This window comes from Phoca vitulina, unplaced genomic scaffold (assembly GCF_004348235.1).
Source record: "Phoca vitulina isolate PV1807 unplaced genomic scaffold, GSC_HSeal_1.0 scaffold65, whole genome shotgun sequence".
Taxonomy (NCBI): Eukaryota; Metazoa; Chordata; class Mammalia; order Carnivora; family Phocidae; genus Phoca; species Phoca vitulina.
Window position 1 is genome coordinate 2,153,499 of NW_022589768.1, and position 15,195 is coordinate 2,168,693.

The 15,195-nt window shown below is 49.9% G+C and overlaps 1 protein-coding gene across 1 annotated transcript; it reads left to right on the forward strand.

The window, feature by feature from the left end:
* Positions 1-1,624: 1,624 nt before the first annotated feature.
* Positions 1,625-11,591, forward strand: CFAP161 (cilia and flagella associated protein 161). Its single transcript, XM_032392117.1, has 7 exons — positions 1,625-1,715; positions 2,488-2,577; positions 3,137-3,369; positions 4,577-4,661; positions 8,198-8,356; positions 10,131-10,204; positions 10,795-11,591. The coding sequence occupies exons 1-7, from the start codon at positions 1,647-1,649 to the stop codon at positions 11,012-11,014; spliced, it is 930 nt and encodes a 309-aa protein (XP_032248008.1). The 5' UTR covers positions 1,625-1,646; the 3' UTR covers positions 11,015-11,591.
* Positions 11,592-15,195: the final 3,604 nt, after the last annotated feature.

Here is a 15,195-nt window from a genome sequence, read left to right on the forward strand (position 1 = left end):
AAAAGCCATTTCACAAAACAACATGTAGATAGGGTTTGCTGGGCCTATACTGACCAGCGATGTAACTCATTTCCCAGTAATGGCACAAGGGAAGCAGATGAGAGCAAAGCTCCCTCGGCATAAGGCCTTACCAAATAACTGACTCCTAAGAACTCTATTAAATTACCTGGAGACCAAAGTTGCCTAATGATATTCCTGATTTTATAGGGAATATGGAAACACTTAGAGAAAGCGTGAACTTTGGAATCAGAAAATCAGGTTGAGTCTTTGTCTTGGGCAACTTTTAGCACTTTGAACTTGGAAGAGATGTTAGCTCCTTTGAGCCTCAATGTCTTAATTTATCAAATGCCGTTTCAGCGGGATACTATGTGACTGTCTTTGTCCCACTTAGGCTTTTGAGGTGTCCTAGAACGTGTAGGTGGACTGGCAGAGCTAGCGGACTCGGAGGGTGAGAGAACGCCCCATCCGTACCCGGTGCTGCAACCCATCAGCTGAGACCCTTCCCGGGCCAGCTGCAAAATGCCCCTGCCCCAGCTGTCTCCCCCAGGCGTCCTTCCTGATTCTCACTCCCTCACTTCCCCGAGGCAGAAACGAACCTTTCCTTGCTCTCCTATGGCCCCTCATCAGCACATCTGCAAAGCTACTTGTCCCATTCTTCCTATGGCGATTTGTTTTCATGAATTACCTTCTCTTTTAGATTGGGTTTGCTGGAGGGAGGAAAGGATGTGAGTCCTTCATGACTGTGCTATCTTAAGTGACACTAAGCAAGGTCAACTACCAAGTGCATTCTGTCAGCAGCAAGCTCCAGGTCGTCCGAAGGCAACTGCCTGTTCTTCCTAATCATAAAATACTGCTTTAAAAACGTTGGCTCCAGCATTAAAAAAACAAAACAAAACAAAACAAAAAACCCAAAAATCCAAAACCAAAAAACGTTGGCTCCTGCATATTCTAGCTTTATCAAGAGTTCTTGCAAGCCACAGGCTTGTCCTGTCGCTTGGAGACTGGAGGAAGAGGAGGAGGGGGGAATGCTGTAAAACCCATAGAGACAGGACTGCCTCAACCCTGCAAACAGAAAGATGCTAACGGGGTAGATTTCTCACTTTTGAGGCACTGACGTCGTGAGTAATTCTCCCTTCCCTCTTTCCTCCATGTTACTTTGGTCTCCAAATTTCCGCATGGAGGATGCACTGTCTTAGGGTTAAGGTGGGTCCATTCAAAAGCTCCTCTTTGCTGTCTCAACAAGTGAGGGATACTTTACTTGCAGGGCAGTTTTCGTTTGGATTAAAAAAAAGAAAGAAGGAAAAAATGTTTTAAATGTTTAGCACCTGAGGGTTGGAGTTTGTCCGCCTGCCTGCATTGCAATTAAATTCAGGGGAAATCACGGACTCCAGGCGCCTCCATCCCTCCAGCGCCCCCCACCCCCGGCCACGCGCCCCCCCCCCACCCCCCCCCCCCCCCCCCCGGGCCCCCCCCCCCCGGCCCCCCGCCCCCCCCCCCCCCCCCCCCCCCAGGCTCCTGGGCTGCCGCTGATTGGCCAGCAGGCCCCGCACCTGGCCAATCGCTCGGGGCCGGTTGTCATGGCGACGAGGCACGCTAACACTGCAGGTGTCGCAGGGAGCCGGCTCGCTGGCCGCTGAGACCGCAGGATGGCGCAGAACCTGTATGGTCCCCGAGTGCGAATGGGCAACTGGAACGAGGACATCTACCTGGAGGAGGTACGCAGGTGCGGCCGGCGCGGCTCGCCCGCTCCTCAGGGACCTCCCGCCCCGCCCCAAGTCCGGCGGCCGGGGCTCCTTTCTAACCCAGCAGACACCCCATACCTCTAACATCCCACCCGGATCTGAACGCCCTGGGAGGTTCCCCGGCTGTCCCACAAACCCGGGTCTCACGCCCGTCCACTCTCTCTAGGGGTCCCTTGGTCTCCCAAACTCTGTGCCTCTCCCTTAGCGTGCCCCACCGAGTTCTCTCCATCCCTACAGACTTCAGGGTTTCCGAGGCTGAGGTCGGGGTGAGGAGGAGGCAGGCTCTATGTGAAGGCCCCCCCACTCCCCACCCCATCATACACACACCCTCCTAGGTGTCCCTGTGGTGTCCTTTCCCCTGACATTACACTCAGACAAGGCCTTGGGCCATCAGGTGTCCCATCTAGCTGGGGGTGGGGGGAGGGGTGGATAACCAGGGGAGACCTCCGCTGGGGACACATGGCCTCCAAATGTTATTCATGATTGTCTCTGGATGGAGTAATGGAGGAGGATGTTTCTTTGTCTTTTTGTGTGTGTCTTTCTCATTTTTTCAAACATTCTACAAAGAAGTAAAAAGATTAAAATAAAGCTAAACCAATTTCCACCACTCCCATTACGCTCACATTTCTTTTTCTCAAATTTTGCCTTTTCAGCTTGATGTGCTTCGGACCTGTAAGCTACCAGTGTCTATAAATTGAGGACTATTGTAGACTTTTTGTGTTTCCTTCATTTTCTCTTTCACCAGGAGGTCATGAAGGACTTCTTGGAGAAGAGAGATAAGGGACAGCTTCTCATACAGAGAAACAGGAGACTCAAAGAGAATCTTTTGAGACCGGTAATTTTAAATTTAAGCACTGTTTTCAAAATTCTATCGAATTAAGCGTGAATGTATGTTAAGTGAGCAAACGTTCCATAAATGAATTATCATTTGGAAAATACCGGTTTTTTTCCCTTTAGATCTGAAAACCACAATGTTTAAAATTCCCTAAGATTTTAGAAACATAGGAGAAATCTGCTCTTAATTATGTTTACCCGCATTTTCCAAAATCAGAAATGAGCGGATCAGTACAGGAATCTGTAAAACGCCCCTTAGTTGGTGCTCAAGACATTTCCAGGAAGTTTGAATAAATTAATAGTGGAGTCAGCTCGTGTGATTTCCTTACTTCGTTTGGGATTTTGGGGGGACTTTGGCAAAGTGGGAGGGGGTTGGCAGCAGGAAAAGGAAGAAAATGAAGGACTTGAGGGAACCTGAGTTATCACAAGTCATCCGAATGCTATGACCCCTCTTGAAATGGGTCCTTGACAGTGAAGGAAAGAAGGTGCATCTGGCAGGGGTCTCTGCACTGGCTGATGAGGACGTGCATGGTTGGTTTGAAAAACTATTTAAATTGTAGATGCAGCTTTCCATAACTGAGGATGGATACGTTCACTGTGGCGACAAAGTGATGCTTGTGAATCCTGACTACCCTGAGACAGAAGCTGATCTGTTTTTGGGCGGGGACCTGAGCCTGGGCATGACTCCGGATGAAATTAAAGCCCACCTGAGTGACGACTTAGAGGTGCCCTGTGGCCTGAGCGCAGCTCCAACCAAGATCCCCGTTGGCAGAAACACTTTTATCATTTTGAGGTAGAGAAACTTCAATTTTCAGCTCACGTTTATCATAAATATGTTTTCACTCAGAGCTTCAGGAAGCCCTGGGACTGGAGCCGTGCTGTCTGGAGGTAAAGGTGATAGGAGAGGGTCTGTGCTGGTCCCGTCTTGCCGTCTCCCCCGGGGATTACTGTTGGGGGGGCCTTTACACGCCCTTCACCTTGAACATCAGGATCACTGCTAATTTGTGTTCAGTTATAAACGCTTCATTCAAAAGTATTGGATCTAGGAAACTAAAATCATATTCTGCCTAGAAGCTGGGTTTTCCTAATAACATCTGCGGATGCTTTGAGCTCATTTGAGTGTTTTCGGTGTGCTTAATGTTGCTATTTTTAGAACAAAAATAGTTCTGTGCAAGGGGGCACTTGCACCGGGATTTGTTATTTTATAATTAATTATTTACCAAAAATGTAGTTGAGATCTTGAAATAGGCAACTAAATCCTTAGAGAACAGATACATAATGACAATGAAAAAGTATTGCTTTTACTTTGTTAATTAAATAATGATAGCAATGTTCAGATGACAAGAATATAGCCAGTCCTTTAAGTCTTTATTTTTTTAAAGATTTTATTTATTTGTCAGAGAGACAGAGCGAGCACAAGGAGGGGGAGCGGTGGGCAAAGGCAGAGGGAGAAGCAGGATCCCCACTGAGCAAGGAACCCGAAGGGGGGCTTGATCCCAGGACCCCGGGATCATGACCTGAGCTGAAGGCAGGCGCTTAGCCACCTGGGCCACCCAGGCGTCCCTCCTTTAAGTCTTTAATTTAGAGTGCCTTCGAATACTGATAGTTTATGTCAAGACAAATAAAAGTTGACCACAACATCTGTGTCCTGGAGGATTAGGAGGGAAGACTGTATTAAGTGTATACACCTAATTAGGTGTGGCTCTTTATCAAGATGTCCACACACCCGACCGGAATCCCTCAGTGGAGGATAGCATGACGTGCTCACAAAGAGGGGATGCTCCGCACGCTGGCTGTGGGAGGAGACAGGGACAGGGTGCTAGCTGGATTTGAAAACCCAAAGAAAGGACCATTTTGAAAATGTTTAGCCACTTAACCAGTTAATGTGTGTGAATATACATTATCAAGAAAACTGATGATAAACAAAATTGCCTATGCAAACAAATAGAATGTAGAACGATTCTAATGGAGTTGACATGATGCTTACTCTTCACTGACAGTGCAGACAGAAGTGCCGCGGGTCAAGTCCTTAGATATGGACAGAACTTCTGCCTTGCCATAACGGGAGGATTTGAAGACAGAATGGTGAGTCATCACGGTGCATGGCGGTTTGGGGCCAGGAGTTTTTATTTCCATGTGGGCTCATGGCCACCTAGGGAAGCGGACCAAGGACTCTGCAGGTGCGTGCTCCGCCTCTGGCTTCTCGAGCCCCTGCCTGCGGCTCTCGGGCCACTTCTTTCCTTCTAGCTTTTCGAATGACAAAAATATACCCTTAGATGCTAAGGAGTAAGGGAGAAAAATCTGCAATGCAGCTGACAGAAAGCAAAACTTTATGCCACCTTCATCTGTAAGTTAATGGTTGGATTAATTAATCATCATCTTACAGGGGCCAATGTCCCCAATGCTAGCAAGGTATGTTACCCGACAACTACTTTTTTTTTTTTTTTAACTTGATCTTTTTCTTTCCCTTGCGGATTAGGAGGGTCACAGAACCAGATAAATTTGTGTCTAACTCTAGCTGAGATGTCTCTCTATGGGGTGGGACCTCAGATAAGTCATTTAACTTTTTTGAGTCTTTCTCATCTATAAAATGGGGATTATTATACCTTACTACATGCCATATCTATCTATCTATCTATCTATCTATCTATCTATCTATCATCTATCTATCTATCATCTATTCACTTAATCATCGAAACAAGTCTTTGAGCTAGGGACTATTTTACCCCAATTTTACTGATGGGGAAACTGAGGCACGAGGTCAGGTGATTTTGCCCCAAGTCGCTCAGCTATCGAGTGCAGGATGGGTACCACTTACCATTTCTCACTGAATCAAAGCTTGAGGTAACATTATTACCTTTTATGCCACCAAGACAAATCAGTGTTGCCAATCAAACCCCTACACACCATAGGTGGTAAGCGCAGCCTGATTTTAAATGTAGAAATTACAGAAAATACCATATTGTTGAAAGAGGGGGAGTAAATCACTGTTGTGTTATCCAGAGATCAGCACTACTAACATTTTGGCTTATTTTCTTTTACACTCTTATTTTCCCAAAACAGATTTAAAATACAGGGAAAGTTACAAGCACTGTAACATGCAGATACACCATTTCTGGTCTCTCTATCTCTCTCTCTTTCTCCACCCCCCCTCCTTTTCTCTTCCCCCCAATACTGTCCTTAACTCTCCCATCTTTGTCTCCTATAAATCATCTGTCCTCTGTCCCTGTACTTACTTGTGTTTATGTATCTGTTCTTCCATAGATTATAACATATCATCATTTTGTTGGTGATATTTCCACCCATTTTGCTCCTTAGCTTTTATTATTTTTATTTTTTTGGCTACTTGGCTTTTAAAGCATAGTTGTGCTAATACATTTTTGAGTAAAATGTATCCGTGTTTTCCTTCGTAATTCCTTCCATTGCTCAGTGCCCTATAAAGTCTGCTCCAGAGATACCATAAAAAGAAGAACTTGTATCAACTTCTCGGTGTCTGAAGTTTAACTTCTGCTCCTGTTTGTTCTTTATCTGCTTGAGATTTATTTTGATGCAGGGTTCCGAGGCAGACATGCGATTTCCCCCAAATGACTAATCAGCTGCATTTGGGTTATTTCTTGAATAAGTGTTCCTTCCCTCACTGACACACGATGCCCCGCTTACCATCACTGTACACACTGCATGCTGTCTCTGAGCTTCCTATTTTAGCCCGTTCAACTCAAATTGTGTATTTTTATTCTAGAATTATACTTTACAATATAATAATATATTTTGACAGCTCATTCGGCTAGTTCTCTCTCATGACACTTCTTTGAATTGAATTAGGAATTAACCTCTCAGTTAAATGCAATTATTTTTGCAAATCCCTCTGCCCCTGTGGGGAAAAAAATGCATGTGGCATTTTGATTGGCACTGGAAAATTATGTAAATTCACGTATTTAGTGCTTTACGACACTTCTTTTTCTGAGATGTCTCGCCATTTACTCATTTATTCTTTCTAGTTTTGTGGTTTTCTTCCCACGGATTTGACACTGATCTCGTTAAGGTTGTTCCCACGGTATCTTCCATTGTGGATGCCCCTTGTAGGGAGGCCCTTAGTCAGTTGCAACAAAAATATAAGAACGCCAATGATGTTCAGACTCACCTCTGATGAAATCCCTCACTCTTATTATTTCTAATGGTTTTCCAGTTGATTTTCTTATGACTTCCCGTAGACGGTGCTTTCATTCTCAAGGGATGACGATTCAATCTCTTCTCAAATTCTCTTATTTCCGTTCCTCAACTTTGAATTAGCATGTGTTTCCGGGGCAGTCACTAAAAAAAATCTGGGAATACCGGCCTTCTAGACTTGTTCCTGATTCATTATTATTTTTCTTTACATTAACAAAGCAGTGTTTGTGGTTTGAGGTAGATGCTCTTTGCCATTTGAAGTCTGGGTTTTCCAGTTGCTCTGGATCTCCCCGACATTTCCCCGATCACCGAGAGTCAAGCCTAAGTGTGTCTTGGGCCTGTCCCGCTTCCCTGCCTGTGTCCAGCTCATGGTCATGCCCATGGGTCTCCCTTCATAGGGCTCTTGGGCCCGTCTTTTCGTCCCCAATGCCAGGACCTCAGTCCAGGTCCCCATGGGTTCACCTCTCTTGTCTGTCCTGACTTCAGACCATGGTAGATGCACGCTGCCAGATTGATCCTCTAGGAGCTCAGTTTGGTTAGTGCTGCTGTTCACGGTGGTATTTAAGACCCTCTGTGATGTGTCCCCGCCATCCCTGTCCACGTGCAGCCAGCCCCTCAGGCTCCCAGCACCACACTGCCTCCTCCTCGGAGCCTCTCCTGCGCCCCTGGGCAAGCATCTGTCCTCACCTGTGCCTGCCTGCCGCCCTTCCCCCCTCTGCTGGCCAGTCATACCTCACAGGTGTTTACAGGTGCTTCCAGTCCCATCCTCCGTCACTCTCCTGCCTGTGAGGAAAAGCCTTGAAGAGAGTAACTCATTTCTGCCTTCCCCATAGCGAGCGCCTCATGGCACAGCTTTGCACGTGAAAACCTGCAGAAACAGGCAAAAACAGCCTCCAGCTTCAGGGTGAAGGGTCAATCAGTAAAGAACTAACAAGAACTAACGTTTCCGACTTTTCTGCAGGATGGGGTGCTTCTTGCACCCCAGTTACAGGTGGCCAGATAGCTGCCGAAATAAGTCCCACGTGTGGACGTCAGCTCCAGTGGGGCACGGGCCCCCTCGGGGGCACACAGCGAATGTCGGCTGTGATGGTGTGGGTTGTGAGGACCCTTCATGCAACAAGTTTCGTGCAACACCATTTCTAAGAAGTAAAACCGTGGTCCCGGCCTGAGCCCTGAAAAGGAGGATGGGGAGCAGGGACGGGATGAGGAGGAGAGAGTGGGTTTGGTACCCAAAGGAAGGCAAAGCAGTGGAGGTGATGTGGGGGGGGCGGGTGGCCTCAGTATTCTGAGATGACATTTCTAAAGTGGAGGAAACCTGAGTGTTTTCCCAATCAGCAGGAATGGGATTTTCCAAAACTGCTTCTGAATGCGCCGGACGCCCAGCCAGTCGGCCGTTCACTCCCCCAGCTTCTCCGGTTCTGTGATGTAGCTCATCCGCGCACTATCCTTTTCAGCTGTATTTATCGAGTGATCACAGGACCCTGCTGAAGTCGTCCAAGAGGTCTTGGCTCCAGGAGGTGTACCTGACCGATGAGCCCTCCTACCTGAACTGTTGGCAGGCTGCCTTCCCGGACCCCCAGCTCCGCCTGGAGTACGAAGGCTTCCCGGTGCCGGTGAGCGCAGCCCGGGGGGAGCCCTTCCACGGGTCTGTACGTCGGGGCTTCTCATTGCCGTTCTCACTGCTGGGCATTTCCCCAGAGCTTGGGCCCCGCAGGACTGGAGCCCCAGGCACGGTCCTCACAGCAAGGCGGGTCCGGCGGGCCAGAGGCATTGCTCTTGCTCCTGATGCAGTGAGCGGTTGTTGGAAGTCACGGGGAGAGCGTGGGATTGCAGCGGGCATGGATTGGAAGGGTTGGCTGGCGGAGGTGGCCACCCAGAAAGGGCCCCCCAGTTCCAGGCCCCAGGCACCCGCCTGGCACAGTGCGCTTCTCTGCCGAGCTCTGCAGGTGGACCCGGGTTCAGCAGGGTCTCTCCTCTGGCGCGGAGGATACACACAGGGTGCACACTGCTGCCCGCCCGACCCATTTGCTCTCTTGAGCAGGCCTCTGCCATGCTTTGCTCTCCTGGAATCTGCTTCCCATCTCCATGATTTCAACCTTCAGCTTCACAGTCTCTTTCTCCGTGAAACGGGGGTGATGATAGTATCTGCCTGATGAGGTTCGGTCCGTGCGTTCACTGTGCTCACTAGAACAGTGCCTGGCTCCCAGCGGCTCCCAAGTGTGAGCCTGGTTGTCGTGGTCGTGGCTGGGCTTGTGGGAAAGCACTGGGCCGGCCCAGCAGCTCTGTCCCCTCTACTTGCTCAGGCCTCTCGTGCACACAGCTGAGCCTGCACCCTGGGAGCCTCGGCCCCGTCCTCGCCACCTTGAGGCGCTGGTGCCCTCCAGCCAGAGCCGCCGGGAGCAGCTGGGGTTGGAGAAGTGAGCTCCCCCGCTTGCTGCCGCGGGCCTGGAGGCACACGGAGGGGCGCGTCTCAGGACGCGGGTGGCACAAAGGACGCGTCCCAGAAATTGGGCTTCGGTTGGGGGATTTAGGGAGCTTCCCAGGAAGCAGGGTTCTGCTCTCGATGCCATCAGGAAGTGGGAGTCATTCGGTGACGGGCATCTCAGCACACCTGAGCTGGGGGACGGGGGCCCGAGCGAGGCTCCCGCTGTCCTTAGTCAGGACGCAGCTTCCGCTCACATTAGCCGGGAGGGGCGGGTGTCGGGTGGTCTGCCGCTTGGACAAGGCGCCCGTTTAGTCTGTGTTTGGAGGAGATCACAGAGCGGTCTTGCTTCTGCTCTGACCCTTCGTGGGTGCAGGGTGGCCTGGTCTGATGTGGGCATCCTCTGATGCCGAGTAAGTCCCACTGGAGTGAGCGAGGGCTTTGTTCTTCCTCACACAGTGTTTAGCTTCCATGAGCCAGGAGTTTGAAATAGTATGTATTTTTTTCCTGATTATAAACAATATATATGCTCACTGAAGGAAAAATCAGAAAAGCACAACAAATAATATGCAAATAACCAGTAATTCATTCCACCTTCCAGAGAAAGCTGCTGATGTTTATCATCTCTGTCTTTTTCCATGCATGTCTTTTTATTTTATTTAATTTTAAATTCTTTTAACAAAATAGGACATCAGCAATATCCTTATCTTCACCACTGATTATATCTCATGTTGTGAAGGATCTTCTCCAGTGTGGCTCTGAGTGATTCTAGAATGTTCCATTCTGTGTGCACCTGCAACACTGTATGTAATCAATCCCTTATGGTTTGGCTTCTAGGTTATTCTGTCTCTCTATTTTTTTTAACTACATTTAAACGAATATATAGTGTATTTCCAAATGTTTGCCTTTAGGAATTGGAGGCCTTAGTTCATAATGCAAATAACACACTCTCTTCACCTTCAAAGGCAAATGCAAAAGTTCTCATCAGTCACTGCCACACAAATCGGGGACTGGCAGCCCACCGACACCTGTTCTTAAGGTACATGTTGCTTGGTTCCGCAAGATGCCATGAATAGGGGAGCGGGATGTATCTATAAGCAAAGAAGCTCGATTGATTTATTTTTATTTATTTATTTATTTTGGTGGGGGAGGGGCAGAGGGAGAGGAAGAGAAAGAATCTCAAGGAGACTCCATGCCCAGCACAGAGCCCTACATGGGGCTCGATCTCACGACCTTGAGACCATGACCTGAGCTGAAATCAAGAGTCAGACGCTTGACTGAATGAGCCACCCAGGTGCCCCAAGCAGCTCGATTCAAAGAGTGTGGCCACACACACAAGAAGTCCTTTGATGATGAAGTGTTGTCACAAAGGACTCAATGGTGTGACAAATCCTACCTGAGGCCCTCATGTCCCACAAGTCCGTCCCGGACAAGAGGATTTTAGCTATAATGGGACCCTGTGCTCCTCATCATTGCCCGAGCAGGGTCAAACGTCCAGCAAGCAAGCACATACCGCAGAGCTCACCCTCCCCGAGCCCGAGTCTGAGGCTTGGGGTGCGGGGCGGACAGAGTTACTCACCCAGAGCCGCTACTCCGTTTCCAACCAGTGTCCGTTCTTTCTTGCCCCAGTACCTATTTTGGAAAGGAAGTGGAGGTGGCTGCTCACACACATCTGGATTCACACAGAGTGGAAAAGCCGAGGAACCATTGGATGTTGGTGACTGGGAACCCCCGGAAAGACTCGTCCACCATGTTGGACGTGGTGCCCAAGCCGCTGGCAGAGGACGCCCGAGCCCTGGAGCGGGACACCCGAGCCCCAGAACAGGGCGCAGACCCCGGGGCTCAGTGACCCCAGGCGCGCGCGCTCAAAAAACCTAGCTTTGCCAGGTCGTGCCCCAAGCTATTTTTAAGCAAGGCATAGAAGTACCTGAACACTATGTTAAAACAAAGGCTATATGGAGATTATTGAATTTGTGGTGGGGGCCTGGGACACAGGACAAACTGGCTCCAAGAAGCAGCTCCTAAGTGGTATTTGAAGGTGACAGATGATATTCCTTTGTTGATTATTAATTCCTGAAGAACTTTAGATCCTATTTAGCAGTGGCTTCTACAAGCTATCAGACCACACGGGATTCCTTTCACCCCCCCGCCCTTCTCCCCACCACGTGGTGTACTAAGAAATCAACAATGTGTAGCTGTGAGCTGTAGCTTGACCTTGGAGCTAAATGTCTCCCCCCTTGTATGTTTGTTTCTACCTCTGACTTAGGGGGGATCAGGACCTCTACCTGACTGGTCACACTATTGAGTAATGATTTTCAAAGGGCACAATCTCTTTAATCCTTGAAATGGGCACATTAGCCGCGGCACCTATGTGATCAGAAAGTTCCTGACAAAATAAATATGTATCTTTCCATGTATTTGCTCATCTTCATTCTTTGTGGCATCCCCGTGACGTGTAAGGTAAGGAGTTCTTGTAGGATGGAGAGTCCCCCAGCCCTGCAGGTAAAGCTGAGTCGTATGGCTGTCTCTCACGTAAAAACACCAAGAGGCAGAGGGGCGCCTGGGTGGCTCAGTCATTAAGCTTCTGCCTTCAGCTCAGGTCATGATCCCAGGGTCCTGGGATCGAGCCCCACATCGGGCTCCTGGCTCAGCGGGGAGCCTGCTTCTCCCTCTCTGTCTGCCTCTCCCCCTGCTCATGCTCTCTCTTTCTGTCTGTATCTCTGTGTCTCAAATGAATAAATAAAATCTGTAAAAAAAAAAAAAAAGGCAGACAGTAAGTCTCAAGTGGTGTAGATGTGTTTTAAAGAGATGCTGCCTCAAGCCAATGTGGATCGACCCTCTTGAAGGAGGCATTTGCCGGCAAGTGCTGCAGGACTCAGGGCGGTGGTTCCTGTCCCTGGCCGTGCATGGATTTACCCGGAGAACGTTAGCCGTTGCTGGTGCCTGGGCCCCAGCCCAGAAATTCTGACTTAATGGTCGGATTGCAGGCAGCCAAGATCGAGACCCACTGCGGTAGGAGGCAGAGGAGGAAGCAGTGGGTCCTCGGGGGGTGGTCAGGGAAGGCTTTCCTCAGTGAGTCTCAACCGGGCTGCACTTCCGAATCACCGGAACAGTGTAGACACGCCCAAAGCGCACTTGCATGCCAGACCAGCAAATCAGAATTTCGGGGGTGGGGCTTTAAAAAATACAGATGCCCTGAGCCCACCTCCAGAGATTCTCACTTAAGTGCCAGGGGGCTGAGGTAACAATATTCTTGAAAACTCACTGTTTTATTTTCCTTACAGCCTGGGCTGAGCACCACTGGCCGGCGAGCAGAGCTGGGTTTGCCTGTGTGTCTCCTAAGGGTGAAACCAGGACTGGGAGTAGGTTGGTGGGGGCTGCATCTGGGGAAAGGCGTTCTTCAACAGGTCAAGCTATCTGCAAGCATCTGGACCAATTCTGGCGCGTTCTTGCTCCTACCGTAAAAGGGGCCCACAGAAAGCTTCCAGACACCAGGACTCACGTTCCTGCCTTGAGCCACGCGTCGGTGGTATCTTGAGAACCACCATAGGGTTTTAGTGCCAGGACTATTGACCAAGTTTGCATGACTGCAGTTACCGTCAATAATGGTTGAATGTGACGGCAAAGCACAGTCGTTTGAATGCAGAGAGACGTTAAACTCCGAAAAAGGCATCCCTGCGCATCTTAGTGTAGATGAAAGACACCCAGCAGCTGGGAAGCTGGCATGACTGAATTCGGGCCCACCGTTACCTCGTGCTGTCACATCGGACCGCTGCCCTGGGTCTGTCGAGCACATTACAAAATTATCAGTTTCCTTACTGAATCTCACTATTCTCCGGGCTTAGACCGGATAGAGTTCATTGCCGTACCCCATTTCTTGAGAAGTACCTGTTGCGTGAATAAAGGGATGGACAGGGGAATGAGTCCAAACCCTTTGCAGAGGTAGCAGCAGGCTTGTACAGTGAAGTGATCCGCTCACGATCACACAGTTCCTACCTCGCAGGGTGGGGTGGGAGCTGGTCGGGTCCTTCAGACCCTCCTCCTCGCCAAAGTAGAGGACCTGGTACTCTCAGGTGTTTGGTCCAGATAATTCTTTGTTGCGGGGGGCTGTCCTGTGCACTGTAAGACGTTTGACAGCATCCCTGGCCGCGGCCCACTGGATGACGGTGGCACCCCTCCACTTGGTGATAACTAGAAATGTCTCCAGACATGGCTAAACGTCCACTGGGAGCACAAAAGGCATTTTGGGCACCCCTAGATCTTTTAGATATTTATTTCCCATCTCCAGAGGATGCTATAAAGGGGTCTTTCTTCTATTTATGTATGTTTTTTCTATAGAGGACACATTATGTGCTTTTAAGGTAATTTCCAGGTATATGAATAATCTGCCTTTAGCATCTGATCTGGGCTTCGGTGGAAACCTAGAATTTTGTGCAGAGTGGCCCCCAGGACAAGGTTGATCTGGACGTGGTTACAGGGCCCAGAAGGCACACAGCATCTCAGTAGTGGCCTCCAGGGTGGGGGACACACAAGGTGGCCCAGAGAGATGTGAGAAGAAAAGCTTAGAACGTCTATGTGTATCATTATCTTATCCTTTAAAACGCGTTAATGTGTGTTTTCCACTGTTCAAAATGTTAGTTTTTAAATGTACATAGTAGTTTAATGGGCATGGGTAAAATTTTTAAATGCACACATGTAAGTGTGTCCATGTGTCTCGCTGGTGCTCACAACTTACCGTGGAGGGTTTACAATGACAGTTGCTGGGGCTGGGTGCTGTGCGTGCTTGGTTTTTATGCAGAAAATGCCTGAGAGTCACTGATGTTCCCTAGCTTTGCCCCAAGTCGAGGACTGCAGGCTCCCCTGGCCCCAGGACTCTCCTGCTCACCTGAACAAGGTCTGTGGATCGCACCCTGAGTGTCCGCTCTCTTGCCGGGGCGGTGGACACGGTGAGGACTGAGACCAAGACCCTGCAGTGAGGGGCGGGGGGGAGACGGCCAGCATGCTCATGTGCAGAGTGCTCCAGGCCATGGAGGACGTGGAGGAGCAGGGCGATCCCTCACGCCCAGGGACCAGATGACACCGGAGCAGGAATATGGAGAAGACGCCGCAGTGTCCCCGGAGTGCGGCCTTTGGAGCTGTGCCCGGAAGCGGGGACTCAGCAAGAGGCCGGTTGCTGTGGGCTGTGAGTACAGTGGATGCTCAGCAGTTACCCAGCAGGGATGCACTGGCAGGTGAAGCAGCGTAACATCTCCAAGCTGCTTGGAAACTGGCCACTGACCCAAGTCCCCCAGGCGCCCCTGGCCACCGTAGGGTCCCCCTGGAGGGACCCCTGCCCTTCACTACGGTCCAGCCACTGAAGAGTTAACGTCCGGCCCCTCAAGGGGCCTTCAGGACACCGTGGTTAGAGTTTGTTTGCTTTGGTTGGTGCCCACTGACATTCAGGAAAAACCGGGCGGGTCGTCCAATGTTTCGAATATCCTGCGACTGAATTTGAATTTTATCTTGAAAGTGATAGTCAGCCTTTGAAAGAGCTTGAGGAGGGAAGTGGCATGACTTTGCTTTAGAGAGATTATTATGGAAGCGGCAGGGATGTAGAGGGGTCCTGGGGGGAGAGATGAGGCTCTGAACTAGGGCAGTGTCAGGAGGCAGGATGAGAGACACATCCAGGGTGGAGGGAGGGGGAGGGAGAGAGAGAGATGACTCCGTACCTGGTGGATTAAGGCCAAGAGAGGACAAGAAGGTGGATCCCAGGTCTGGAGAGGGTGCCGATCCTGGAGAGTCAGAACACAGGAGGGCGAGCGGCTGTGCGGGGAAGCTGAGGTGGTGCCCGGGGATGTCTGGTCCGGAGTGGAAGCTGCTTTCCGTGGATGCAGCAGCGTCCCAGCTACGGTGTCTTCCTGGGCCCAGTGCGGCCATCGGCTGGATGGTTGGCCCCACCGAACCCGAGCTAAGTGCTTGGCAGCAAACACAACTTTAGGATTGATGGTGCCTTTAACTCCCTGGCAGGACGACCATGGAGGAGCCCGACAG

What these genes read in the sequence shown, in the direction of transcription:
- CFAP161 (XM_032392117.1), top strand. Translation starts at nt 1,647, where the DNA reads ATGGCGCAGAACCTGTATGGTCCCCGAGTGCGAATGGGCAACTGGAAC. An exon ending in AACACTTTTATCATTTTGAG is followed by an intron (nt 3,370 to 4,576) that starts GTAGAGAAACTT and finishes CTTCACTGACAG; the next exon opens with TGCAGACAGAAGTGCCGCGG. An exon ending in CACCGACACCTGTTCTTAAG is followed by an intron (nt 10,205 to 10,794) that starts GTACATGTTGCT and finishes TTCTTGCCCCAG; the next exon opens with TACCTATTTTGGAAAGGAAG.